The sequence below is a fragment of the Labrus bergylta genome, chromosome 10 (assembly GCF_963930695.1).
Source record: "Labrus bergylta chromosome 10, fLabBer1.1, whole genome shotgun sequence".
Taxonomy (NCBI): Eukaryota; Metazoa; Chordata; class Actinopteri; order Labriformes; family Labridae; genus Labrus; species Labrus bergylta.
In genome coordinates this window covers 11,748,945-11,775,762 of record NC_089204.1, presented here as the reverse complement: position 1 = coordinate 11,775,762, position 26,818 = coordinate 11,748,945, and the positions used below count along the sequence as shown (strand labels likewise).

The window sequence follows — 26,818 nt, the reverse complement described above, 5'->3', positions numbered from 1 at the left end:
AGCCGTCTATGGTACAAAGCATGTATCTGTCTGAGCTGTGTGTACGTTTATGCTTGCTTGTTTTAGCATTTGTATGTGTTACATGCATTTGGGAGCCAATTGTAACAGAGGCATTAGCCTACTTGCCTTGCATTAATCAAAACAAACAAATCAACATAAGTGCAATTCCTCCATTGCATTTAATCAAATTCCAGCGAGACGGTTTCCTGAAAAATACCTTTACCCCGCTTGCCATCCGATGCAGCCTCACTTAGCAAGTCTTAATGCCCGTTTTCGTTTCCATGGAGCCCCTTTGCTCTGTTTCTGGGATTACTTTTTAAAACACAATGTGGGACATGCAAGTGTTTTCACGGAACAGCCGTGGCATCCAGCTGATCACAGGATGAGGCCTGTGTTATCCATTTCCAAATAGCACAGATGGGATTGGCTTGTTGACCTTGTTACTTGCACTTGTCACACATCGCCTACACAGTATGCAAATGGCATTCATTGAGTTCCAGTCAATTGCACAATGCTATTGGTAGTATTAGTGAGGCCAATGGTGACATAAAAAAAGAAGAAATGTGACTATGTCTCTATTCATATTCCGGTAATAGCTTTTCTTTTGCATTTTCATCTCTGTGATCTTATTTTTGCCTTGTTTCTTGTAGCAAGGAGATCTATGGCATCAAAGTGCATGCAACTGAATTATCTCAAAGCAGGAAATGACAAGTGTTTGTCAATCAATGCTGCAAGAAAGACAAAGGCAGCAGGACTGCGAGGTAAATAAATATCATGTACAGTATGACAGTTAACATGCGCAGTTAATTTCCAGTTGAGTGACCATCTTGTCTTCATGATCATTTCCACAAGAGCATGATCACTGAATTTGAGGGATTAATGCAATAAATGTGTCTATATCTACATCTATTTCTAAAGATTAAAATAGATCTTGGATATATGAAGATATCGGCTCATATAACAGTATCAGGCCCAAGTCGCATGTTAAACTTCCGCAGCAAGAGTGACACCAACATTTAGAACAACCAGGAAATGAGCACTAATTCTCCAGCACAATTTAACTCAAGCATTAAAACTAAAATGATTCCATATTCACGGACAATAAGATTACGCATCCTGATTGCTTGAGTTTGCCATGTGGTGGTATAGGAGTGCCAAATGTAAAACTGCTAGCAAACTACAGTTCCCTCATTCCCAGAAGTAACAGTGGAGGCAATCATACACTACTTCTGCTGGATTGATGGTCGCTCAGGGAAAGGTTCCACACTGACATTTCCTCCCGAGAACATATGTGAAAAATGAACTTTCATCTCTGGAAATGACTGAAAGGGCCAATTTTGGGGGCTTATGTTGTACTGCAGTTGTTTTTAGTTCTCTAGGGAGTTTTTATTTTTGGACAACCTAGGGGTGAACATTGTTTTTTTTTCCCACTTCCATTCATTTTTTGTAGTTTGACGAATATGGTAGGAAATGTGCCCAAAAGGGTAAAATACATCTGAATGTTTAGTCAATCCCAAACTAAAAACACCAAACACTATCTCTTATTTATGGATATAAAAAAATTGTGCTTGTTCTGTAGAAAGTTGCTCTCAAGCTGTTTTTATGTGACTAGTTCTTACCCTTTCCATCTCTCCACTCTTCCTCTTGCGTGCCGAGCGGGTGATTTTGACAGTGACGGCGTTCTCCTCTCCTTGGCGTCGCAGGGCCATGCGGTTTGGCTGCAGAGGGCTGAAGGAGATCTCCAGCTCTGGCCGGGGGAAGCGTCTCGTCTTGCCATTCTCTGTGGAAATCTCAGAGGAGTCCAAGACTGAAGGAAAGCCAGCTGAACCCTGTGGTACCAAAAATGTGTTTACAGTCACATTTTGGGTCATTGAAGAGACAATGGAGGCTGCTTTGTGTGTTTGTGCAGATGGTTTGACAGCAGACACAACAGGCAGAGGATCCACACCGGGGAAAGTGTTGCCGAGCAAGATGATACAAAAAAAAGGTTTAGGTGGTAAATGTTGACTGCCCACTCATTACAGATAACCTCTTGAATAGTTTGGTTCCTTTGAGTCTTCTATATTGTAGCTTTTTGGGTGGAAACCAGTAATGACGACAGAATGACAGACAAGACACGGACAATATGTAAGCAGCGACATGCACTACAAGATGATAAGTAGTTAAAATATTTAAAAATGGAATGGCATTGTTTTGTATTTTGTGACTTGAAACTGAACAGAAGGCAGTATTTCCATTCTTTTATCATCAAAGTTTTCTTGTCCGATGTGTCCTTGGGCAAGACACTTAACCCTGCATTGCTCCCGCTGCTTCGGTGTCGGTATGAATGAATGAATTAGTGTTGTACTTACTCTGATGTACGTCGCTTTGGATAAAAGCATCTGCTAAGTGAATTGTAGAGTTGTAGAGTCTTAAGAATAGTGTAAAGACCATCTCGTCTTTGAACCTACGGTAATATCTTGTATAGTCTGGTCACTAAGCTGAGTGTATCGTGACACTGCTGGTGTGTTTAATACGCATCTTAAACCCCAAAAGAAAATGTCTCGACAAACGTCTGTACAAACTTTACTACGGACCAATCTATGTTCATCTCATGAGCTTACCTGACTGCTGACTGACGCCCTCGTATCCCTCCGTCCTCCAGACTTCCTGTTGATTGTTTCACTCTCTGGTTTCTTGACCAATGTAGCAGGGCACTCATTACTCTGTCAGAGGCAGAAGTTAAAAAATATATTGTAAATCATGACAAAAATATATAATCCAAAAACAAGTTAACAATAATATAATATGTTTAATCTTATCTCCCTGCATATATTTGAAAGGTTTTACCACAGCCTATGTGAAGGATTCCAGAGTGAAGCTATTCCAATACAAAGAACACTTTCATATGCATATTAAAAATGCCTACTTTGTTCTTGCAGCGGACAGTTTCTGACATGCAGCTGTAAAATCCATTACAGTGTGGCATAAAAAAAAAAGAGTAAAGATTTGGCTTGGGTTTAGATGTACAACACTAAGACAATCTCTAAGAAGCTACCTTTTGGTGGCGTAGCGTTGGTTTCATGATACTACAGAGGGGATGAATGTTTCTTTAGGACTGACCTGTGTGACTGTGTCGGTCTGCTTGGTTCTCAAGTCCTTGAGCTCTTCCTGCATTTGTACGATCTCAGCCTCCCTCTCCGAGAGAGCAGCCTGCAGCTTCGTCAGGTCGTTGCCACCATCATCGCCATGCTGTAAGAAGAAGTTCAAGACACTCAGGATGTTAAAAAAAGATGTTGTGCAGAGCTATGAACCATAACTGCAATAGAAATAAGATGTAAAAACCTATATTCTTTAAAATCTCTTTCAAAATCATTAGGACGCTCAAACTATTTTTATAATTAAAAATACAACTAGCAGGTTCTTCTCAAAGTTAAAGAAAAGCTAGTGCTCATTACAAAACACTTTGTATTGACTGCTTTAAAAAAATGTATATTCCTCTCCTATAAAGAGTCGTGGTTTCCATTTCTGATGAAAGGAGAACAGTTCATAATCAGGGAGAAACCAAAGTAAAACCACAGAGCCCTGGAACCTGTATTAGCACAAACCATGTCCAGAAAGGCAAACTCACAAGACAACATGATCAGTACAAAAATATGGAATTGCCCTAACCCATGACTGTATTGCATTTACTTTGTGCCTGAACAAAAAGTTGTGAGTAAAAAAGGTTGTTAATTAAATGTACACATGAAGATCAAGAATCTGACCCAGCATTCAATCACAACTTCTCGTACTTGATATTTTACCCAAAGCAGTTCCTATGAAGACGAAAAAACACAGTTGGTTGCTGTTAAACGTATTAAAGTTAAACACCAAGCCCTCAAGAGTCTCTGATGCTTCTGTACTTGCTTTGTTACATCAGCATCCATCCATAAGTCCCACACTAACTTGAAGGAGTCAGAGAGTAAAGGGTCTTTCAGATAGGACGTGGTGTAGTGCTGCGCTTGCAGCAAAGTACGGCGCAGAGCAGAAGGGGAGTGCACACGAGCAAAAAGCAACGTTGGACGTTGGTGACCGACTATTCAGTAGAAAGCACTTACCTTTCCTCAGAGCACGACAGGTCTTGAGGAAGTTTAGGCTCGCACAGGAGCTGCAGCTCTATAACGACCACTTCAGAAGCACGACACATACTCGTGCTGCTGTTTTAAACATACCGGGTACGCCCAAACTATTGGACATTTTGTTTTTACAAAACTAGATACTTTTCTTCGATGTCCCGGTAGGTCTGTAAACTACAGCTCAGGAAAGTGAGACACCGTTTGTTGGGATCTAATTGGATGCGCTGAGGTGACGTCACAGAGCGGTGCGCCCAAGTTGAACATATTTTAACTTCAGAGCAGTGCTCAAGAAAGGCCAGTGCGACCTTGCATTGCGCTCAGCTGGGTGCAAATACACTTTTGCGCAGAGCAACACATAAACAATGACTGGGTTTGACAGCGACACACAGCACACATGTCCAATCTGAAAGGCCCTGAAGAGAGACCACTTTCATTGCTATAGTATTAAAAAAAGATACACTTTCAGTGGCTAATAATTTAACACAGCTTAACCAAGCTCTATCTGAAAAAGTAAAAACACTCAGCATGACATGGCCCTTAATAACCAATAGTAGCAAAAAATTAATCTTAGTGTCTGAGATTTTTAACTTGATTCAATCAATCACAGCATCATATGTAGATGTTCTCTGTGGATAACAAAAAGAGAACCAATGCCCTAATGATTTGTAGTGCAGTTGAACAATGAGTCTCTGCTAAAGCAGGTTGTTTCTCTCCGTCACATTGTCGAGTATTTTTCATATCCTTTGTGGCTTTTGCCAATACAGAGACACCAGTATACAATTGAATGCTACTCTCTTCTAATGATGCCAGCCACATTTTTTATTAAAATCACTGCAGTCATATGAGACTCTGAAGCTGGTGTTGGAATGATTTGGTGAATTATTAAAGCGTGCCCTTCACACTGACTGTGGTGTATAATCCTGGGAAACCTGTATGGTTGTTATAAAAAAAATAAAAATAAACTGTTTCTTTGAAACCACACAAAAGCTCAGCGAGAATAAAATTGGAAGGGGAAACTATTGTAACACATTTGAAACAGAAATCTGGCTCCATGGTGAAAATGCTACTTCACTCCTGCTATTTTCCAGAGAGGAAAAGGAAAGCAGGGTTGTCTAACAGATCCCCCGAAACTTAATAAGCACATGATGACCATCTCCTCGATCAGGAGGAATCCTCGGCTGTGTAACTTTTATTCACACCATCAGGATAGAAAACTCTGATTAACTTGCACTGAGTCAATGTAATCTCTACTCTCTCTCTCTTTTTTAGCTGCTTCATTGTGCACAGAGCACTGCAGGAGCAACAGCTTGGCAGGCTGTAAAATTAACAAACCAAGCCTCAAAATGACCCCCCATAGTGTACATCAGTCACAGGGATTTTACTGAAAAGCCAAATTATTCTCAGGGGTCTCCTCCTCGCTAAACCAAAAAGGAAAAAGTGATTAAAACAGTATATATAAAAAAAAAAAAATGAATGAAGCAGTTTTATGTCACAAATCTGTGTGTCTCCCAACGCTTCGCTCTGGTGGACACAGATATTTAGGAGGTGCTACAACTGAGCTGCAGCTTCCTTCTTATACGACACAATACTTTCATTACTCGTTGTTGTGTTTCTTTCTCACTCCTCTCCAAAACATACTGAAGTTATCGCTCAAGCCAGAAAGAACTGTGCATGAAGCAGCAAGTTGAGCTGACAGTAACTGGTCGGATAGAATTATTTATCCAGTTTAATGATCTAGATAAAAGTAGCATTAATTGAAACACTAAGATAGTGTTGTGTCAGAAATGAAGTAATGAGAATTTGGAATGATCAGTAGGTGCAACAGTAGTGTACGATATTCAACATTTAAACATGTTAAAGCCTAACAGCTGTGAAAAAAAATCAAACAGTGACATCTCATTTCGCTGCATCCTCTCTCTCTCTCTCTCTCTCTCTCTCTCTCTCTCTCTCTCTCTCTCTCTCTCTCTCTCTCTCTCTCTCTCTCTCTCTCTCTCTCTCTCTCTCTCTCTCTCTCTCTCTCTCTCTCTCTCTCTCTCTCTCTCTCTCTCTCTCTCTCTCTCTCTCTCTCTCTCTCTCTCTCATCATGAGAGTCAAGAATTGAGAAATTCAGCGGGTCATTGAACAGACTCATTCGTCCTCAAGTAAAGTAATGACTAAGAGATGTTTCTCAACCTCTTTCCCTGCAGAACACTGAGGTTGGATTCAGCCAATAACGTTACCTAAAGGCTAAATTTTTGAATCAAGTGGCCAGAAAACTGTTGATGCAGTGCACTCGACAGGTTCAAACTCTCAGCATAGTTTCCCCTCTGGCTAAACCCTGATCAATAACGTCACTGCAGGCGGTTCGCCCTGACCGATGATTGGGGACCAGTGGCTCGGATATTTCTGTTTGTACAAACTCCAAAGGTGAAACTTACAAGGATGTTTCAAACAGGAGGAAGAATCTAGGTCTGAATGTTGATCATTTTCAGACATATTTACTTTAAATGTGAGTGATGGGAGATTTGAAGAAAATGCAGAAATCAATATTTATGTCAGATTAATTTAAAATAATAGCAATATTGAATAGCAACATCTGATGTCTTACATTCCAAAATGTACCACCCAATTTCTGAAGGCCAGACTCTGATGTAAAAAGCAGCACATTCTGACAGATACAGGGAGCACACATTAAAGAGAAACATTTGTATTTTCATTGTGTTATACTGACCTCTTGTGGTGGCTGTGTGTTATTGTGGCTCAACTGTTCGATGAGTTTGTCTTTCTCTGTTTGGCTGGAGAGAAGTTTCTGAAGCTGGACCCCCAGAGCCGCTACCAGAGTGTCTCTCTCCTTCCTCCACTTATCCATGGACTCCTCCTTCTCAGCCAGCTGAGAAGTCAAGGACTCCTGACATAATGAGAAACACACCACATGATCATTAGGAACCCTGGTTATGCACTGGATGCAAAAGAGTGAGAAAAAAAATAAATAAATAAAAAAAAATAAAAAAAAACTTTCTTACCAACTGGCTCTGCTGGCGAGTGTAGCGTTCTCTGTCTTCTGCAAACTTTCTCATTTCCTGGTTCCTCTTGTCCTCTGCTTCTTTGGCTTGACCAATCAGGGACAGCTTCTCCTCCAGCCACTTTCTGCGTTCGGACTGATGTTTCTCTGTACACAGCTGTACAAGAGTATGTCAGTTTAAATATCTGATACCTGATTTGAGGGTTGGGGCTAAGTCAAGTACAAACATGAGACAAGCTACCCAGACTTTAGAACAGGTATCAGTCCTTAAAGAACCTCTTTAAAAAAAACCTTAGCACATCGAAATGCTCTGGAAGATGATTCTGTCACTCAAGTTGCATTTTATGCTCCAACAGTTTCATACATTTTCAGATTCCTTCCATCCATTACCTTTAAGCTCTCGTTAGCCTGAGCACTTTCTTGTTTGGCCAGTCTGACTTCATCTGGTGCGCTGTCTGACTGATGCTGTGAGTTGTTTCTGCTGTCATGCTTCAACAACATCCCCTTCAATTTCTGCACCTCTGAAATGGTTAGAAGAAAAACAACAACGTAACATTCAGATTGAAAGAATTGCTTAAAAGTATAAATTCCTCTTCAAGTCCCAGGTTTCCTTATAGAATAAACAAGTGTATTAAGAATGGCCAAATATAGTCCTTGTTCAACTGACATGCCATTCCTTTTTATTTCTGGTTTAATTTAGAAGAAAATATTCAACTGATTCAACTTATATCCATGAGATTCTAGGGATGGTATTGGTATGAAGAAGGAATTATAGTAGCCCAAACTGTATGGAGCCTACAACTTCAATTGGTGTTCATTAACTATTTTTACTGCTTCAGTAATTCATCTCTCAGAAGGATAGCAGTTTAAAACAAAGTTAATTTACTGAATCTGCTTGTGGTGCACCTTATTTCACCCTCCTTTTGTTTTTTTTCCTGTTCCACACGTAACGCTTGATTTACTGATCTGACTGCTGATCTAGTGCAACTAAATTGGTTTGGAGGCAGAAATGACATTTTCTGCTAATATGTTTAAAACAAATGTTTCTTCCTCTTCAGTTTATAAGTAAGAAAGGAGTTTGTTAAGATTTCCACAGACCAAATCCTCTTATTCGTTTGCTTTGTTTCCATGTCCTTATTCATCTGTTCTCTTACCACTGGAGAGCTCCTGCATGAGGTTAAGTTTCTCCTCCAACATCTGCTCCATCTGCTCCTGTGTCTCCTCCTGCTCTGTCAGTGCCAAACGCATGTCTTCCATCACTCGCTCTTTGGCTTCAAGGTCTTCAAAGTAGTAATTAGAACAACAAGGTTAATGAAAAAGGATGCCATCGAGGCCCACACACACACACACACACACACAGTAAGCTCTTTATAAAATATGTTGATCCCAGAGGGAGGAATTGCTCTTCTCACAGACCTTTAATAAAAAAGTCAAACGTCAGCCTCAGAGTTCAAATACGAGTTCTCAGTAAGACCCTCAAGATTTTCACCTAAGAAAAAGAACATACTGTATATTCAAAGAACTGAACCTGGCCAGAGGGCACAATCTGACAATAAGTTTCTGTTTGCCAGTCAATCTCTGAGAGTAAAGATTTAAGTATATCCTGCAAATGTTTGGTCTGAAAAAAGGAATAAACACTGACAAATCTGCAGATGTCATCTTGGGCTCTGGGATATTTGGATGTGTGAAACAGTTATTGATGAAACGATATCTGTTCATGTCTCTTCCATTGCCTGATGGCGTTTAATTTTTTCTATTCTAAACACATGATGAATTAGTCTTAAACTGTATGTGGAGTTAACCAGTACTTTCCAACAGACTCTGCTGGTGCTATTTTGCCACAGATGATATGGTTTCATTCCAATATATTTGTTTTATGTTTTTTTTAATAGTTTGTGGTGTGTTGGTAATGTTTATTTCTTGATTGTATTGTTTTAATGGCATAAATTAAAAAATACAAACATTTGAAAAAAGAATGCCCTCGAGGCCCACACACACAGTAAGCTCTTTGTAAAATATGTTGATCCCAGAGGGAGGAATTTTCCTTCACACAGACCTTCAATACAAATGTCAAAGGTCAGCCACAGAGATCTCAGTAAGACACTCAGGATATTTACTTAAGACAAAGGACAGATAAACTCAAAGAAACTCAACTTGTCCAGAGGGTTAAGTGTTACAGGGTGTTCTGTTTTCAAGTCAGTTTAGAAAAGTGAAGATTTAAGATTATCCTGCGGATTAGAAGGAAACTCTTGCGCTTCAGCCTCTCCACAGATGGAGGTCGGTGCTCTCAGAGAAGTACCTAATATGTCAATAATAATTTGAAGGACTACTTCACACGGGCAGAATCCAAAGGAAGTACTGGAGCACACGATTCACTTATGGCAAATTAATTGAGATGCAAAAGACTAAAGTTTCAATGCACTGCATCTTGGTGTTTAACTGAGGAAACGTTAGTTTTCTATAAGTGATTTTTGTGCGGGCTGCACGGTGGAGTAGTGGTTAGCGCTTTTGCCTCATAACGAGAAGATTCCTGTTTCCTTTCACCGTCAGGCAGGGCCTTTTTTTATGAATTTGCATGTACTCTCTGTGCATGTGTGGGTTCTCTTCCTCCCACAGTCCAAAGACAAGCTCATTTTAAACGGTGACTCTAAATTGGCTGTAGATGTGAATGTGAGTGTTGCTGGTTGTCTTTATATGTTAGTCCTGTGATTGACTGGCAAACAGACCAGGGTGTACCTCTGCCTCTCGGCCAATGACAACTGGGATTGGCTCAAGCCCTCGTGACCCCAAATAGGAAAAGAGGTATAGATAATGGAGGGATGGATGACTCGTGTGCTCCAGTACTTTTTTTAAAATTCTGCCTGAGTGAAGGAGTCCTTTGAACTATTTTTAATATCCTGCCGATGTGTGGAATGACAAACTGCTGATGTCATCTTGGGCTCTGGGAGTTTTTGATGTGTGAAACAATGATTGATAAAAGAATGAAAACTTGAATAAATAGCAAATCAAAAGAATCCTTATCATCGTCACTTATAGTCCTTCAGAATACGTTGATTTAAAAGGCCAAACTCTTCCCACAAACAGGAAAAACTGTTTTCCTCTAGTGTAGCACAAACACTTTTTACCTTTACAGGCGTTCTGGTAGAGTAGGAGCGTTTTGTCAGACTTGTCCTCTGATGACTGTTCCTTCAGGAGGGAATGAGGAGGAGATAAGGAGATCATGACAAAAATGCAAATCCAAGTAAAGATTTAAGTGATTTGGTGTGCTAAAGACTTCAGAGTATTTTACCAGTTTGAGCTGCTGGATGGTTCTGTCTCTGATGGCGAGGTCGGCCTGAAGCTGCTTTTTAGCTTTCTCCATGTCGGTCAGCTTCTGCTTCAAAGCCTTCTCCTCTTCTCTCATGGCCGATATCTTCAGAGAAAAAAAGTTGTTTACAAATTGACGTTTTGAATTATTGGAATCATCATGTTTATTACAAATTCTGTGTTCAAAACTTAAACTATACTTGAAACTAAAAACTGAACAGTGCTCCTTTTATGAACCATAAAATAATTTTAGCAAGCATGGACATTTTAAGGACCAATATGTGAGATATCTACTGAATGAAATCATAAAAGGACCTAACTATATCATCAGACATTAAGGAAATATGCTATGTTAAAGTGCTAGCTTCTCTGACAACAACACATCAGCCAGTATGTCCTCCTTCTACAGTTTATATTCCAGTGCTGAATGATTAAGTTTTTTTGTTTTGACCATAGGAGTCTGCTGTTTTAAGGCACCCTTCAAATGGCCGTTCAGCCCGGCAAACAGCAAGCAAACAGGTGTTGCAGTGATGGAAGCAGTCACCTTAATCCAACTGTGTCAGTTATAACTGATTCTGATTCTAGACTCTGTTCACGAGCTTCACGACGAGAAACGTGGAGAAACTAGGATAAATATTTGAGATGCTTGGGAAAAATTGAGAGGTTTCAACACAGAAAGGTTTCTAGATCGATGCAGAGCTGGGTAAACACTGAAGCTGCAGTGTCTGCAACATTGCAACCTGCATGCACATCGACTACAGGGAGGAGGGGGCGTGGGGAGAAAAATCTCTTTTGTTTTGAATTTGGACTGCAGTAGCCATTTTAAACTCTACATGTCAGAGTTACATATTGCTACTTGGAAACATGTTTTTAATAACTGAAAATGTTGACAATGTACTTCTATGATAAAGACAGATCATTATATTTGCTGCTTAATGACACCAAAACAATACACACAAACTTCTTATCAAAAATCTTTTGTAAAGAGGATTTTAATAATAAAGTTTTGAAAAAAAAATTGTGTACCTCCTTCTGGACCTGCTGAATCTGCTTCTTGTAGTCTGCTAGTTTCTCTCGGAGGTCTGAAGTGTCGTCCTCTTTCCTCTGGAGGTCGAGGCTGAGGGTCTTGACTTTCTCTGCGTCCTGCTGGGCATTTTCCTTTAGTCTGAAAGAAAACAACACTACATTCATATTCTCCTTCATACTCCAGGGATTAATACAACTGTACAGGGATATCCAGATACTTGTGTTTTGAGTTGAAGGGCAAGATACAGAGATGATATATTTCACTATGACAGAATAATGAAGTGTAGTACAGAAGCACAACAGGGGGGTAATACGGGGTGACAGCTTCTCTCTGTTTATTAGTTTTCTCTCAAGCACAGGGGGAACTCCCTGAAGAGGGAAGATAATAAACAACTCAAGTATATCAGGGGCTCATACTCAAATTTAGTGAGGCTGTTTGATTAGTTTCTCCTTGAGCTTCTTCTTGGTGATAATGGTTCAAATAAAGGTCATGTTTTTAACAAGATTTTTTTTGTACTCAAGTCGACTATGACTCGGTTTGTATGCTTTCTACTTGTATGAAAAGGAAAATAAATAAAGAAAGAAAGAAAAAGCGTCACCCTTCGAGCCATTATAATGATGTTCAAGTTTTTACTTAAGGTTGTGAATATGGGAAAAGATGGAACTGATTTCCTGAAGATTAGGGGATAATTCAGTATGTCAGAGGAAAACCTCATTCTGAGGATGGTTGAAGGAAGCTGGTATCCTACAGTCAATGCTGCCAGTGTCAGCTGTAAGACCAGGATGACAGAGCTGGGCTAAGTGAAGCGTGACAGGCTCTACTGTGTTTATAGTACAAAGAAAGTCGAGCACCTCTCTTTTTCTAAGTGAAATAATAAGAAATCTACTTGTACATGCTCAAACCTTGACATGAATTTTGGTTTCACGATCTGTAAAATCGGTTACCTTTTGATTTCCTCGGCTTTCTTCTCAAGCTCCGTGTCCTTCTGTGCGATGGCCTCGTGCGCCACAGCCAGCAGCTCCCTGCGCCTCTCCACCTCTCTGCGCCGGGCCTCCTGGACCGCCTGGCTCTCTTCCTCTTCCCGCCGCTCTTGTGCCTCCATGAGGCTCTTTTTGAGCGATTTGACCTGTTCCTCCTTTTCCAGAAGCTGCTTCTGCAGCTGTGCCTCCCTCTCTGCTGATGCTTTTCTGTACTCTGCTAGCTTCTCACCCACCTCCCCGTCCTTTTGTTTCAGGAGACTGTCCATCTCTGAAGACGCTAAATGAGCTTCAGCTTTGCAAACGGACTCTTTTGCTTCTTCCATGTTAGAAACTTTTGCTCTGAGGGATGCCACCTCAGTCTGGAGATCAGAGTTTAATCTACTCAGATTTTCATCAGCAGGAGAATGAGAGGAAGAGTTTGAACCTGTAATCCTAGCTTCTTCTAATTCAGCCCTGATCTGCTCAGTAGCTTGTCTCTCCTCACTCAGCTTTTGCTTGAGATCATCTAAAAGTTTTGCTGAGCTTGCTTTTTGATCACTCAGTTTGTGTTTGATCTCCTCCATCTGCTGTTGTGATGTCACTTCTTGTGTTCGCAGCTTCTCATTGAGCTCCTCAATCTGCTTAATCGAGGCCTGCGATTGTTCCTCAAGTTTTGCTCTCAGCTGTAAAACTTCTTCTTTGGAAGCTTGTTCTTGGCATTTGAGCTTGGATCCGAGGTCATCCACCTGTAGCTGTGACATCTCCTCTTTCTCCTGAAGCCTCTTCTTCAATTCGTCAAGTTCCACTTTTGAAGCTGCTTCTTGCTGGTCCTGCTTCTCTGTGAACTGTTCGACCTGCTGGTTGGAAATCAGACGTTTGTGTTCCAACTGTTCCTTTGTCTGCGCTAGCTCACGCTCCAGCTCCAGCATTTGTCCGTGACAGCTGTCATTTTTCTCCTTTTCCTCTGAGAGATTCTTCCTCAGCTTGGACAATTCTTCTCTCAGCTGATCATCGTTTCCACCAGCTGATACTGCTGATGTTTGTAGTTCCTGTTTCAGGCTTTGGACTTCCTGCAGCAGGGAGTTTATCTGGGAAGTTTTTTCTTGGATCTCCTTTGAGTGTTCTTTCAGTTGTTTCTGAGCGATTTGTATTAGGACTAATTCTTGTTCAGCCCTCTCAGTCTCACTAGACACCTGTGGTCATTAAAACAAATGTCACTTCCTGTTACTGTTTTTGCATAAAGACCATTTAGTAACACATAAATAACAGATCAAACTTAAAAGCTTACGTCAGGTATAATTTGCAAGACACGCTGAACATTTAAGGCTTCATTCTTCAACATAAAATTTTATTTATTTAACAAAAAAATGTTGTTGCCCACCTGACACTCTGTGGTTTCCAGTTTGGCAGTCAGCTCTTTGACTTCTCGTCGGAGAGCATCAGCCTCCTGTTCCTTCTTTTCTGTCTCCTCCACCAGCCTCCTGATCTCTCTTCTCTCAGTGTCCAGAGTAGACTGAGCCTCCTCTCTGCCCCTCGACTTTTCTCTAAGAGCTGCAAGTAAGTCCTCCCTGCGTTTCTTCTCTTCTTCAAGGGATGCAATTGCATCCTCCTTGGCTCTCCTCTCAGCGTCGAGATCTGCCATTGCTTTCCCGTTGATTTCTCTCTCTTCTTTGAGAGATGCTAGAACGTCCTCTTTGCTTTGCTTCAGCTCCCCGATAGTGACAAAGGCCTCCTCCCTGGCTTTTCTTTCCTCCTCTAAGGATACAAGGGCCTCCTCTTTTCCCAGAGTCTGGTACTCTAAAGCAGCCATGGCGTCTTCTCGGCCTCTCTTCTCCTTCTCTAGGACAGCCAACGCCTCCTGTGTTATAGGACTAATGATTAATTCTTCATCTTGAATGTACCAGTAGGAATGAAGTGCAGTGGACTGAACACTGATATCCAAAAGCGGCTAACAAAAAAAAGGGTTCTACACGTTTAACTCAATAACTGTGTGTAATAGATTAAGATATATACACTATAACTGTATGTCAGTGTTACGACTTGCCATGTTTGGGTAGAAAGTGCTGCCCTTTATCAAAGCTACAGCTAGAAAAATACACAAGGACAGTCTCACTTCCAAGAATGGATGTCCACATGACAAGAATCAATACATTTTTCAATTATCTTTATCTTTTTTTTTTTTAAGTTATGGGCAGTCTGACCTTGCTTAGGCATAACCACCTGTTAAAAACAACATTTTAAAGATGACACTTTATCTGCACTTAAAAACTTAAAATTATATACTATCAAATGATATACTATCAAACTAACTCTTACCTGCAGCTGCTCTCTCTCACGTGAATGCCGCTCTTCGACCAGCAAGGAGTGACTCTGTGAGCCCAGCTCTGGCACCCTCTTCGGGTCTTCAACCTGTTTCTTCAGCCGAGAAATCTCTAATGACTCCTCCTGGAGCTCCGAGATGAGCCTCCTTTTCTCCTCACTCTCTTCTGAACTGGGTTTAGCTGGAAAATAACACAGAATATGAAGAAAAAACAAAAGGATGTGAAAAGTAGGTCAGAATTGACACACTTGAATATTCATAACAAATCCCAAAAAGACTTGTTGCCAATGAGCCATATAAAAATACAGTTTGCATTTAGATAGAAATTGTTTTCATAGCTTGCTGACGTTTACTTTCCAGACAGATACACTGCAAGATTCAAGATTCAAAAAACTTTGTCCTCTCTCAATTAGTGACAGAAAAAAAACCTTTGGTTAGAGGCTCCAACAACATAAAACATACTCACACCCATTAGACTCATAACAAAAATCATAGCAAAAGTTACAGAAATCAGTAAAAACAAACGTGTTTATCCAGCCTTGTTTAAAATGCCTATTGCAGTGGGAATAAAAACGTTCTTGTAAATTGTCTTTTTGGAAGAGTACTCTGAAACCACTGCCTGAGGGATGCGACGGGTCCTGTGATGCAGCCTGCTATCCTTTCTGCTGCTCGTCTGTAAAGTTCTTTAACAAAAATTTGTATTTGTATTGTAAGTAAAAGGCGAGAAGTGTTAAAGGACTTCCAGTTAATTTTCTTATAGAAATGTCATGTACAGCCTTTAATGTTTCAAGGTAACCCATCATGTTTGATGAGGTAGGTTTAACCTGATATCAACAGTATACATTTCCACTCAACTATCACTGGAGTAAGAGTTGTGCTTATAGTTATGTTTTAACTGATAAGTTGTGAAATGTATGGGGTGAATCTAATTTTCCCTGCAGTAAAGGATATTTGACTCTGAATTTTGATTTGACAGAAAACCACCTATGGAAGCCATCAGGTCATTCTGCTGGGTGTTTGGAAAATGTACATGTATCTGTTCACTGTTCAGCTACAACTGAAATAAGCAAAGCCCAGTTTGTAATATCAGCCTAACACTTCCTTTCTGAGACCAGCTCACTGATGGATTAAGGATTTTTTTGTTACCATTGCTTCTGTAAGCGACCTGCTTCTGGAGTTTATTCAGTTCCAACACTTTCTTCTCCATCTCCTTCACAGCGTCTTCTCTGTCGCCCTGAGTCCCATCTCTGACTGAAGCAAGACATATATGAACAGCATCAGCGGCCTTCTTGACATCTGCCAATTCAGAGGAGTAGTTGTCCAGAGATTTGTCCTTCAAGAGGAGGGAAACATCAGAGAAATCAGTCAGGGACAATTAGTGAGCTGAACATCCAGGTTTTGTGACCCGAGGCAGCTCTATCAGAGCACCCTGGAACAAAAATACTTAATCTCCACCTGCTTGACAAGCTAATTTTATAGTTCCCCTTGGGCTATTCATGTAGGCAGACGTGCAAGGGCACAAGAGTTATGTGAATCTTTTTTAACAAGTTAGAAACGTTGCAATTCACTTTGCTCTCACCGCAAGAAAAAGTCCAGTTTTATTTCAATGGACAGGAATGACTCAATAATCACAGAAACTCTGCCATGACGAGCTGGATGTGTGAAGTGTGAGTGTAGCACAATAACCATGTGATCAAAACACACTATGACAGGTAGAACAGCCTCCAAATATTGACTCGTTCACTTGTGTTTTAATCATCAAATGTTATTCATCAAGACTTTACCTTAGCTTTGACGACATTAACCAGCCAACCGTTAAACTAAACACACAATGCATGACATTTCTCACCATGGCTTGTGCATCCTGACTCGGTCCAGCGATGGCCATTTTGTCAATGAGGTTCTTAAAGATCTCCAGTCTTCTTTCCGCTCGCTCCTCCAAGATCTCTCTCTCCCTCGCCAGACGGTCACTGAATTCACAAACACACAGATCCCGCCACCAGAGGGATATCAATCAAAACAACACCAAAAGATGACGTTGCGTCTGCAGGGGAGTCATGGGAGTGATTCTCTCTGTTAGGGTAAAAGTCTGACATGTCGTATTGTTTAAATATGAGACCCACAATTTTTGCAGAAATTTTCACAAGAAAAAGAGAGAAAACGAAAAGTCTCACTTGTAGTCATTCTGCATCTCAGAGAAGAGCTCTGAGAACTCTCTGCTGATTTCCTCTCTGACTCTGGCCTCCATGAGCAGACTGTCGGCTCGCTCCTTCTTCAGCTGGACCTGCAGCTGTTTCAACAGTGCCACCTGCCTCTAAAGAACGACACACACAACAACAATAAAGACTTTTAACAATGAAATATAATATTTCTTTGAGTAATGCAACTGAAAATATTATTATTATAAAATCTTTCTACATGAGAACAGTCAATGAAAAATGTAGTCCTGACAGAGAATGAATCGACTAAAAATACAATAAAACAATGCTTCTACACGGTTTTACTAGCATTTTTGAGACAATTAGTCCTCGTGATTAAACAAAAATGTAATAAAATAAAACACAGCTTTAGGAAATAGAAAATTAAGAGGTTAAAGATAAGAATTAAAAAAAAAGTTTGGTAAGCAGTACAGTTTCAAAGGCCTCTTCAACATTCTACCACAACCCTCTCAAGGTCCACTGTTTATATCTACGGTAGTTTACACTCACTGTAATTTCCCTGAGATTATTCTTACTGACTAGATATTTCACCATTTATCCTGCCCTCCTGGCTGTGTTTGTCTACATCATGTATTTGTTTATCTGTTGTTTTTTTATGTCAGGCTGTAAGCGTTATCTTTTTCAATGAAACACTTCATGGAGTGAAGTTAAATTCATTAGCGACTTACCTTAGCTTGGCCAATGACATGTTGGTCATTTTCTTTCCCCTCATCTTCAGTGCCATCCTGATCCACTGAGAACTCCATCAGGCTCCCATCTTCCTCAGACTCATTATCCGCATCCTCCTACACCAAAGATTTTAAGATTGACGCAGATATTATCATTCCAAATAATACGAAGCAAACTGCAGCACTGAGATAGTGATTAAACAGGAATGCAAAAGCATAAGCAGATATTGTCTCCAGCTCACCTGTACATCCTCCAGGCTACTATCCCAGCCAATCAGGGAGCTCCTCCTGCTGCCACGAACAGCCTTCCTCTCTTTGCTGATGATAAAGGAACCCTCCCCATTGGACCTTTGGGGTATGATGGGAAGAGGCCTGGTGGCCAGAACAACAACCTGGAAAAAAACAAGAGCAGAAACTCAGCACTGCAGACTTCATGATTTTATTTCTGTTTTTATAAGAACATTAGAGTCATTTTAGTTTTTAAATTGTATTTGAATATGATGGTTTGGTTATTCACATGGTGTTTAATATAAATAATTAACAGATTTACTGCCTTTGATCCAATTACAAAAAGATTGTAAATTGATGCAATTTTCCATCTGTGAGTGTTTTATCAAAAGGTCTGCAGCCAGATAATATAGGAGGAACACTTGATGACTGACAGCAAAGCAATACAGGAAGAAAAGGGGAAATCGTGTAGGTACCTTCTGTGCCACAGCAGAGAATTTGAGGACGGTGACAGTCTCATCGTACATGGAGGCACACTGGTTGACATTGACGATCATACAGGCTTTACCTAGACCACAAAAAAAGCCCTGCAGGTAGTGGGTCAACTTGCTTTCCCTGAAGGGAACATGTTGAAGCAGCCTGAGGGAGTAAACACACAAACATACAGCGTAGTCAGCTTTAGTATGAGTGCATTCTGAACTGCTACATTTGATTTAGATAAAAGGTACTAGTGGTATAGAACTTATTAGTTGAACAATCTAAAGCTTTATTACTCAATTTTTGTCCACTGGAAAAAACAATTGCAAGACGTTTCTGTATTTATATATACAATACGGAACTTTCTAATCCTATCAGGGTTGTGTTATTGTCCAAGCTATAAAGGTAAGACAAATATATGCTCTCCTTTTAGCTGTGGCCTGGTTACTATCAATTACACAGGAAATAACTGGATCATTAGCTGCTGAAAAAAGTTGGCTATGGAGTTTAAAGATCCCACATTGAACACATTTTAACTTTCAGGTCATCAGTCTGTGAAACCTATAGAGTAGCTTTGATGCCGTCGGTCAATGCCCTAATTTCAGCCTCTGCCTGAAACGATGCCCATGCGCCCAGTTTACTCTGATTGGTCAGCTATCTGGCCTTCCAGAGGGGCCAAATGCTGCAGGGTTGCTAGGGTAGGACTGCTTGTGTACTGGCAGCTGAACAGCTAATAAAAACAGCTCCACCTGCCTATTTAGATGCTTGAAGCCGAACTCGCAGAACTCTTGTTTGTTTAGCAGAACTAGCCGTTTAGTGAACTCTGCAGACTTATCCTGGGATTACTCCAACCTACGTTTACCTCATGAGCTGATACTTTGCCCATGTAACATGTAACACTATAGGTGAGTTTTTATATGGAGATCAACATAATAAGTCAACTTTAACGAGGTTTACTCCACCATAACCAAAACAGAGGGTTTCAGAGTCCAGAGTAATACTTTCTATCTGAGCTCTATGACTGGCACATTCATATTAAAAGTCTTTAGATTTGTAATGATTTGGAGAGGTAGAGAGAAAGTCGTAATCTCACTTGGCCTGCTGATTGTGTCGTAGTGCGTTGATGCATTTTCCCAGGATGAGCAGCGAGGTGTTGATGTTTCCAGCTTCCTTCAGACGCTCTCCTATATTCTGGGTCTTAGCGCATCGCTCAGAGCCGGCCAGATCACACAGACACAACCTGATAATGAACACAATTAACTAAATCAGGGTGGCCAGCATTAACTAGTTCATCATGATTAATTAAGGTCTCAAATTAATGTAATACAATTTTTTTATCTCGATTAATCGCATGCTATTTTGTCTGTTAAAGCGCACTGTGGATAAGCCTCAGATCTACCAGAAGATACTGACTTTATTTCAAAATAAAAGCAAAGCAGGGATGAATTCAAACATCAAGTTAAGTACTCTCCGCTTAAAACAGTACAAAAATAAAAGCCAAACTATTTTTATTTCTAAATGTGAAATAATAGCATTTCAAACATGTGATTAAAAATTTGATTAACTAATCAAATCAATGAATTGCTTGACAGCTCTATTATTTATCTGAATAAATAACATGATACTTACTACAGAGCAAATTCAACACATGCTTAAATTAAGATTTTATTATGCATACAAAAACACTGTTTAAATCCTGTCTTGTGCCATAAATACGCTGTTCCACATAATACAAGATATGACCATCTAGAGAGAATTAAGTTTCACTCACTCGCTGACAATGTGGACCCTTGGAGTCCCAACATCCTCAATCCTCATTATGCGTATGGAGAAAATACTATGACTGCAGAAAAAGAAAGGAAATCAGGCATACATTTCAATAACTTTATAATAAGACGGAATAAACACTCTTAAAAGAGATATGAGTACAAAAAACATGTCAGTTAAAACTTTTAAAAGTGGAGATTATTATGCTCATGAGACTCAGGTTAGTTAATGTTTATGTCAGTATGTCTTGAACCATAACAACATGATCATTCAGCGTTAAGCTTCTGTATCTGTAGAAAAGTACAAGCTGAACATCTGTACCTCCTGCTGGAGAGCTGGTTTAGCCGGGTGGAAGAGAAACTCTGGTTCTTCTTTCCTATTTTCATCACCCTGTAAGCCTCTTCTGCGCTATTTACCTGAACCCAACGCAGATCTGGAAGAACATGGATAAAACATGGGATGCACTTTTGTGTTTCTTTACACATTTAAGAGGACACAAACACTTAATATTTCTGTCAGTCATGTTGGATGATCACTCTGAAATGTAGAGTTACATGTGCATGTACCAACTCTTTCTTTTTTTGAGTAAAGAGTGAGTGATCACTCCGCTTAAAAAGCTAGCTAACAAAAAATACACCCACTCTACTAATTTGAATTCTATATTTTCCAGGTCAATTTTTTTTGCTTATTTATATGAAAAGAACTTCAAACCTTTGACGAAGGCGTTGCCCTTAACGTCCTGTGACAACCGCAGTGCAGTCCGCCTCAAGGCCCCAGAGGGAATAACCTCCAGGAGGTCATGAATGTTTTCATTGTAGATTTCACAGAAAGAAACCCACACAGAGAACTTGGTATTAGTTTCCACTTCCAGGCTTATGTCCTCTGATGCAACTGCTGCATCCAGCATGGAGGAGCCTGCAAAAGAAACAAACAGTAAAACAATCTTGAAAGTAATAGCATACACTATATCACATTCAGTAACAGCAGTAGATTAATTGTTCATTGATTTCCTGTTTCCCAGAATTTTAAAAATTCATTCCTATTCCTAACAGTTTTATCAATCACATTTCGTATGTGGTGCAGAGGTGATGTCACTGTCAGATCTGCAGCTGGACAGAAAAAAAACAAATGAAAAGATTCTTGGAAAAATGGAAATCTTGCCTTCATGTAGAGTCTTGTTAGTCGAGTTTAACAAGCTTGCATTGCTCCTATCACTCTGAAAGTCAGACAAAATAAATATTTAAGTGATAAAATCCCTTCAAAGACATAAATTATTTTACAAATGATTATATACAAGTTTAACAACACAGCACTTTTAGGACATTGTCAGATTACAATTTTTTTAATTACTAGAAACTGACAAAACACAACAAATTCATTTTCAAAGCATGTTACCACCTTTACTTCACAAGCCTTGAGCACACAATCTTCCCTTTCCTTCTGAGACCTTTCCTACATTGCAATTAAGAGAGCTGCCTTTGCCGACCTTACACACCACTGGGTTAACTTCTTGAGAGCATAAACCAAGGGAAGCATTTGAACTTTCTTTCTCAAACCGTTAAATGTCATGGGACATTACATCATCTTCTTTCACACATATCACATTATTCACCAAATCAGGTCTAAATCTAATACAGAGACAATGTTAAGTTTTGTAATACTCGCTGTTTATGTTTAACTTTTAATACTTTCATTGGTTACACTTATCTGTCAGTATCATTCGCCCTGGTTCTCTTTCAGACGGAGAAGTTATTGCCTACAAGAAAGGACTTGTAGCTACATTTTTTTTTGTTCCTCCTCCTCCACTTTTCTGTCTCACTTGTGTGTGAAACCCTTTTAAAGATTACCTCTTTAAGTTGTCTGAAGAGGTTTCTCTTGAACAGCGCCTCCTCCGCCTCCTGCTCCCTGGTGAGCCTGGTGAACTCTCGGCACCGCTGAGGTTTTATACTCATCCCAGTAAAAACTTTGTCATTGATACTGCTGAAAATGACATCAAGAGATCTGGGCAGGATGCCAGCATCAGCATCTGGACCTGGAGTGAGAAAAGCAGCATGCACTAAGAGCTCAAGAATTCATGTTTCTGGAAAGCCACATGGTCTCTCTCCCTTCATACACAGGTTCATTTTTGAGGGGTGGAGAGGAGCTACAGTTGAAAGAGAACCACATTAGAAAAAGAACGCTTGCAAGACTTCAACTTTTGTAGACTTTTAAATAGACTTTAAAAGAATAGGTAAAGGCATAGGTAGAAAAAAAGTCTCCCACCAGCAATTTGAAACAGGCAATCTTAGCAAGACTTTAATGTGATCTTTAGATAACTCATGGCGATATTGCAGCTGACATATATATATATATATATTTTTTTTTTTTTAAGATTTATTTTAGGGCTTTTTTGTACCTTTAATGGAGAGATAGGACAGTGGATAGAGGCGGAAATCAGGGAGTGAGAGGGTGGGGAATTATTATTTTTTTATTATTATTATTATTTTAATTATTTAACCAGGCAGGTCATTAAGAACAGATTCTTATTTACAACGAAAGCCTGGCAAAAGACAGAAGCCTTTTGAAAGGAGGGGGGGTAGGGGCTGAAAGGAAATGTCAATGTTAAAAGGACAACAGCACAGTCAGAAGATAGCAGCGTACAACATTTCCAACAGCCAACTGCATACCCAACAGTCACAGCACAATAAAAAGTAAAAAGAACATATCCAAACACACCAGCCATAAGGAAGGCAAAACACAGTCATCACATGTACAACAATGACATGCGGGAAAGGAGCCACAGGTGGGATCGAACCCAGGCCGCCCGCCTGGAGGACCAAAGCCTCCATACATGGGGTGCGCATACTAACCCCTGCGCCAGCAGCGCCCCAGCTGACATATTTTTCTTTATCTTGAATGAAAAGACACCTTTTCTCCTTGATCATGCACTGATTTTGAAACCATTTTAATTTCAAGGTACGGTACTAAAAATGATGTTTTCCTCAACAATTAACTATTTGAAATTGTACTGAACATTAATAATCATCAAACAATCAAAGGCTGTGTTCTGTAAACAAAGTTATATCTCCATTCAAAACAGATAACTTAACGCTAGCTAATAAATCAGTAGCTCTTAACGCATTGCAATTCTTTGTACTTAAATATTGCAGCCACAGCTTCATACAACTGGTGTCCCAGTCTGTGGTTCCATAATCCTTTAAGGCGACTCTCAAGAGGCACAACACACGCACGCACGCACGCACGCACGCACGCACGCACGCACGCACGCACGCACGCACGCACGCACGCACGCACGCACGCACGCACGCACGCACGCACGCACGCACGCACGGTCCTCATTATACATCTGAGTCTGCTGGCAGATCAGGGACGAAATGACTTAACATCTTTGTGAGTCACACATTGCAGACAACACGTAAAGCCTCAAACTGGCATGTGTAAGAGACATACAATGAAAATAGTGAAACTCCATGTGGCTACACTGATCTGATCCGATACTATATGATAACTCCACCAGGGTATGGTAACAACACGCTGCAGAAAACAGCTTAATAAGGGGTTTCTTGCATTTGATCTATAAAGCCCTTTCTCATGAAAACAACACTGCAACATTTAATATGTAGTACATTGTATTCAACTTAACCATCTCAGAAGCCCTTTTAAATGTATAAGACTGAAACCAACCAAAGAATGTGAAGGTCTTTCCAGCGTTGGTGACTCCATAAGTGAACACCAGAGAGTTGCCCCCTCCAAGAACATCTTTCACCAAGTCCTTGACGGTGCCTTGAAAGAGCTCTCTCTGGGTTGTCTCAGGTCCGTACACCTAAAGAGGGGAGTGAAATAAAATCATCAGTACTGACTTTAAATTTAATATTTCACACATAATAATCTGATTATCAGGATGTCTCAACCATTCCTGTCCTGTGACCTTCATTGTATAGAAGAAGTGGACATAGAGCCTGGTTTCATAAGTGAACCGAATATGGAAGTGCCTTGCATTATCACTAAAAAAGTAACCTGAGCAGGTGTACAAGTCTGAACTGTCAATGCTGCACTTAGCCCAATGTGTAAAAGGGAAATTCTAAATGTTCCTAATAAAGAAAAAAGTGTTGCATCAGGTACCTTTACTGTACCGAACCGAAGATTCAAAACTGAGAACTGTACTGAACCGAAGTTTCTGTGTACCGTTACACCCCTAATTCCAAGTATTTTCCAAATAAATAATAATAATTCAAAAGGCAAAAGGGATGAAGCTATCTGAGGTTCCTTATTTATCAGGAAACACCAACCTGAGAGAACTGGAAGCGCTGTCCAGTCTGTGGGAAGGCTCTATCAGTGCTCAGCCTGGCCGAGAGGGACAAACTGGGAGGTTTCAGGAGAACCGTGTTCGGAGGCTCGATGGTAATGCAGTCCTGTTAAAAACAAAAAATGATGACACGGCTTGGAAATGATGTATCTCTCTTTCAGATTGTGTCTGTTCTGTTCTTAAATTATCATCAGTAATCTCATATAAATTATAGGCAGCTCAATTCAATCATGTTGACTTTGGATAGCAAAAAACTTGAATTGCAAAAATGTAACATTGTTTAGGAGGGTCTTCAAATTTCAATAGGTCAGCATTTATTAAGTTATATCATAAAAGACATTTTTCACAACAAGACAAAAAGCACAGATATTAATTCTGAACACTTCCTTTTGTATGACAGATTTGATTTCATTATGTTACCTGTGACTCTCCATTAACACTCTCTATTGAGGTGAAGGGTCTGATGCGGAGGTAAACCCGAAGGTGTTCTTTCTCCTCGATGATGGACTGCTGCACGAAAAGAAAGATTACATTTTAGTAGAGACGCATAGATTGTAAAAATCAGGACTGATACCAATGTCTAAAATAACAATTCAGCCAATTACTGCTACCAATGTTTTTTTTCCATTCTTTGTGTAAGACTAACACAATGTCAACATTTTTCTCTCATGTTTGACCACAAAGATAGATCAGAGTTTGTCCAACAGGTGACTCTCTCTGCAAAATAAAAAAAACCTCCTCTTTGAATGAGTAGTTAGGTATACGAGATGCCAACATTAATCAAAGAACACATCTGCTACTGACATCTGCTCATGCCACATTATTTGCTGATGGGCCGATGCCTGTATACAGGGCCGATATCAACCGATACCGATGTTACATCGATGCATCCTAACATTTTGAGAAGGTTGAAGCTCACAGCTAGATTGCAAAATAGTATGATGCAAGTAAACATCACTTAAAATGTAAAACAGACAGAAAAAGATGAATGGCCTTCATTGTAAGTCAGGTGAAAAGCTGCAAGTAGAGTGTAAAAGTAGGTAAAATGCTAGTAGAAACGTTCACACCAAAATATGTTATCTCAACATAATAACAAACATGGTGCGCTTTTGTAATAGTGGTGGTAGACAGATTTTATTTTGAGTGGAGCTTGCTGGAGTAAAGGTTAAAGCCTCTCTATTGCTGCATCACACAGACTTGATGAAACTTGTTTACATGTTCCACTAGGGCTGCACGATATAAATAAACTCACATTGCGATATCTTTTCTTTATGCAATATATATTGCTCTATGCATAATAAAGAAATTTAAACCAGATAAATGCAGTCTGCTTTTAAAGAACATCGTATGCCTGCATGACATCACAAAATTTAATGAAGTGTGATAACTTTGTTCAATATGTTCAATAACAAAGTGAAGTGCGGTATATATGTAAATATCATAGAGTGCATATTACCTATAACTAAGTTCATATTTCGACGTGCTGCTCTTTGTTTTTGACACACATGTCTGCAACATGTCACTCCTGAACTCCAAAAAAGCAATTATTTAACCACTAAAGTGACAACAAATCATCTGAGGGCAACTGATATTTAGCTGGAGCTTCATCTGACTGTTGTTGAAGCACGGCCATAAAACCTGGGCCTCCATCAAACAGGTAAAAATGTGCACATAATGACTGAGACATAATTTATTCATTAGATACAGTTTTTAAATCACAATAGATTCAGACGATTGCGATGTGTTTATTGCGAGTGTATTGCTATGCAACACCATATTCATCTGAATGGTAACTATTATAACTGTGGACAAAGGTATTCATTCCTCTGTCATTAGTTTACCTGCAAGTCAGGGGAGGTGTTGAACTGTGATGAGAGAGCTCTCTTCAAATCGTTGTCCTCTACCTGTTCCATCTTTCTGCAGAAAAAAGCAGGAAACAGTGTAGTTTACATACTGCGGTAGGTTAAAGTTAGTATGAGTCCATTAGGATTCATAAAGAAGTCACACTGAAGGTAACTGAATACATGTTTAATCCTGGGGGCGGATCAAAAATGTTTGGTGTTGTAAACTTCATGTGCACCTGTAAATACATGTAGCCGCTTTCACGTCTATAAACAATCCTGAATTAAACACTGACTGCCCCCTCTTTTGATCGAGCTAGCCTGTTAGCCTGTTAGCAGCACAGCTGACTAGCGGCTCCTGTCAGCTGGTATTTGAATCATGACAAAGTTTAACAAAGGTCTGTTTACTTTTATGAAAACAACTTAACTATGTCACTTCAAAATGGTTACTTCTAAAAATAAAAACGTACCTGACAGGAGTTATTTTTGAGACATAAGGAACTGACACCGAGTACGTTTTCTCTTCGTGAGTTAGCGCTAACTTCAGTTGAGCTAACAAAACAACACAGCAGCCGCCTTCTGTTTGAAACAGACCAATCGGA

At 39.9% G+C, this 26,818-nt stretch overlaps 1 protein-coding gene across 3 annotated transcripts in view; it reads right to left on the bottom strand.

The window, feature by feature from the left end:
• kif20ba (kinesin family member 20Ba) overlaps positions 1-26,818 on the bottom strand; it is a 51,903-nt gene extending 25,085 nt beyond the window's left edge. The window contains exons 1-30 of one of the 3 annotated variants that reach the window (XM_029275699.2): positions 26,687-26,818; positions 26,217-26,292; positions 24,796-24,885; positions 24,359-24,481; positions 23,754-23,892; positions 21,917-22,101; positions 21,231-21,285; positions 20,781-20,984; positions 20,391-20,502; positions 20,074-20,145; positions 19,396-19,542; positions 18,302-18,464; positions 17,840-17,989; positions 17,598-17,714; positions 16,885-17,024; positions 16,560-16,680; positions 15,857-16,043; positions 14,707-14,891; positions 13,772-14,248; positions 12,376-13,583; positions 11,431-11,569; positions 10,388-10,510; positions 10,224-10,284; positions 8,253-8,378; positions 7,489-7,619; positions 7,100-7,255; positions 6,808-6,984; positions 3,103-3,231; positions 2,604-2,705; positions 1,620-1,829 (exon numbers count right to left, since the gene is read on the bottom strand). In XM_029275699.2, the coding sequence (XP_029131532.1) occupies positions 1,620-1,829; positions 2,604-2,705; positions 3,103-3,231; positions 6,808-6,984; positions 7,100-7,255; positions 7,489-7,619; positions 8,253-8,378; positions 10,224-10,284; positions 10,388-10,510; positions 11,431-11,569; positions 12,376-13,583; positions 13,772-14,248; positions 14,707-14,891; positions 15,857-16,043; positions 16,560-16,680; positions 16,885-17,024; positions 17,598-17,714; positions 17,840-17,989; positions 18,302-18,464; positions 19,396-19,542; positions 20,074-20,145; positions 20,391-20,502; positions 20,781-20,984; positions 21,231-21,285; positions 21,917-22,101; positions 23,754-23,892; positions 24,359-24,481; positions 24,796-24,885; positions 26,217-26,288 (5,301 nt within the window). In that variant the 5' untranslated portion in view covers positions 26,289-26,292; positions 26,687-26,818. Of the gene's footprint in view, positions 1-1,619; positions 1,830-2,603; positions 2,706-3,102; positions 3,232-6,807; positions 6,985-7,099; positions 7,256-7,488; positions 7,620-8,252; positions 8,379-10,223; positions 10,285-10,387; positions 10,511-11,430; positions 11,570-12,375; positions 13,584-13,771; positions 14,249-14,706; positions 14,892-15,856; positions 16,044-16,559; positions 16,681-16,884; positions 17,025-17,597; positions 17,715-17,839; positions 17,990-18,301; positions 18,465-19,395; positions 19,543-20,073; positions 20,146-20,390; positions 20,503-20,780; positions 20,985-21,230; positions 21,286-21,916; positions 22,102-23,753; positions 23,893-24,358; positions 24,482-24,795; positions 24,886-26,216; positions 26,293-26,686 lie in introns of those variants that run through there. The other 2 variants (XM_029275693.2, XM_029275685.2) reach the window with 2 other exon arrangements.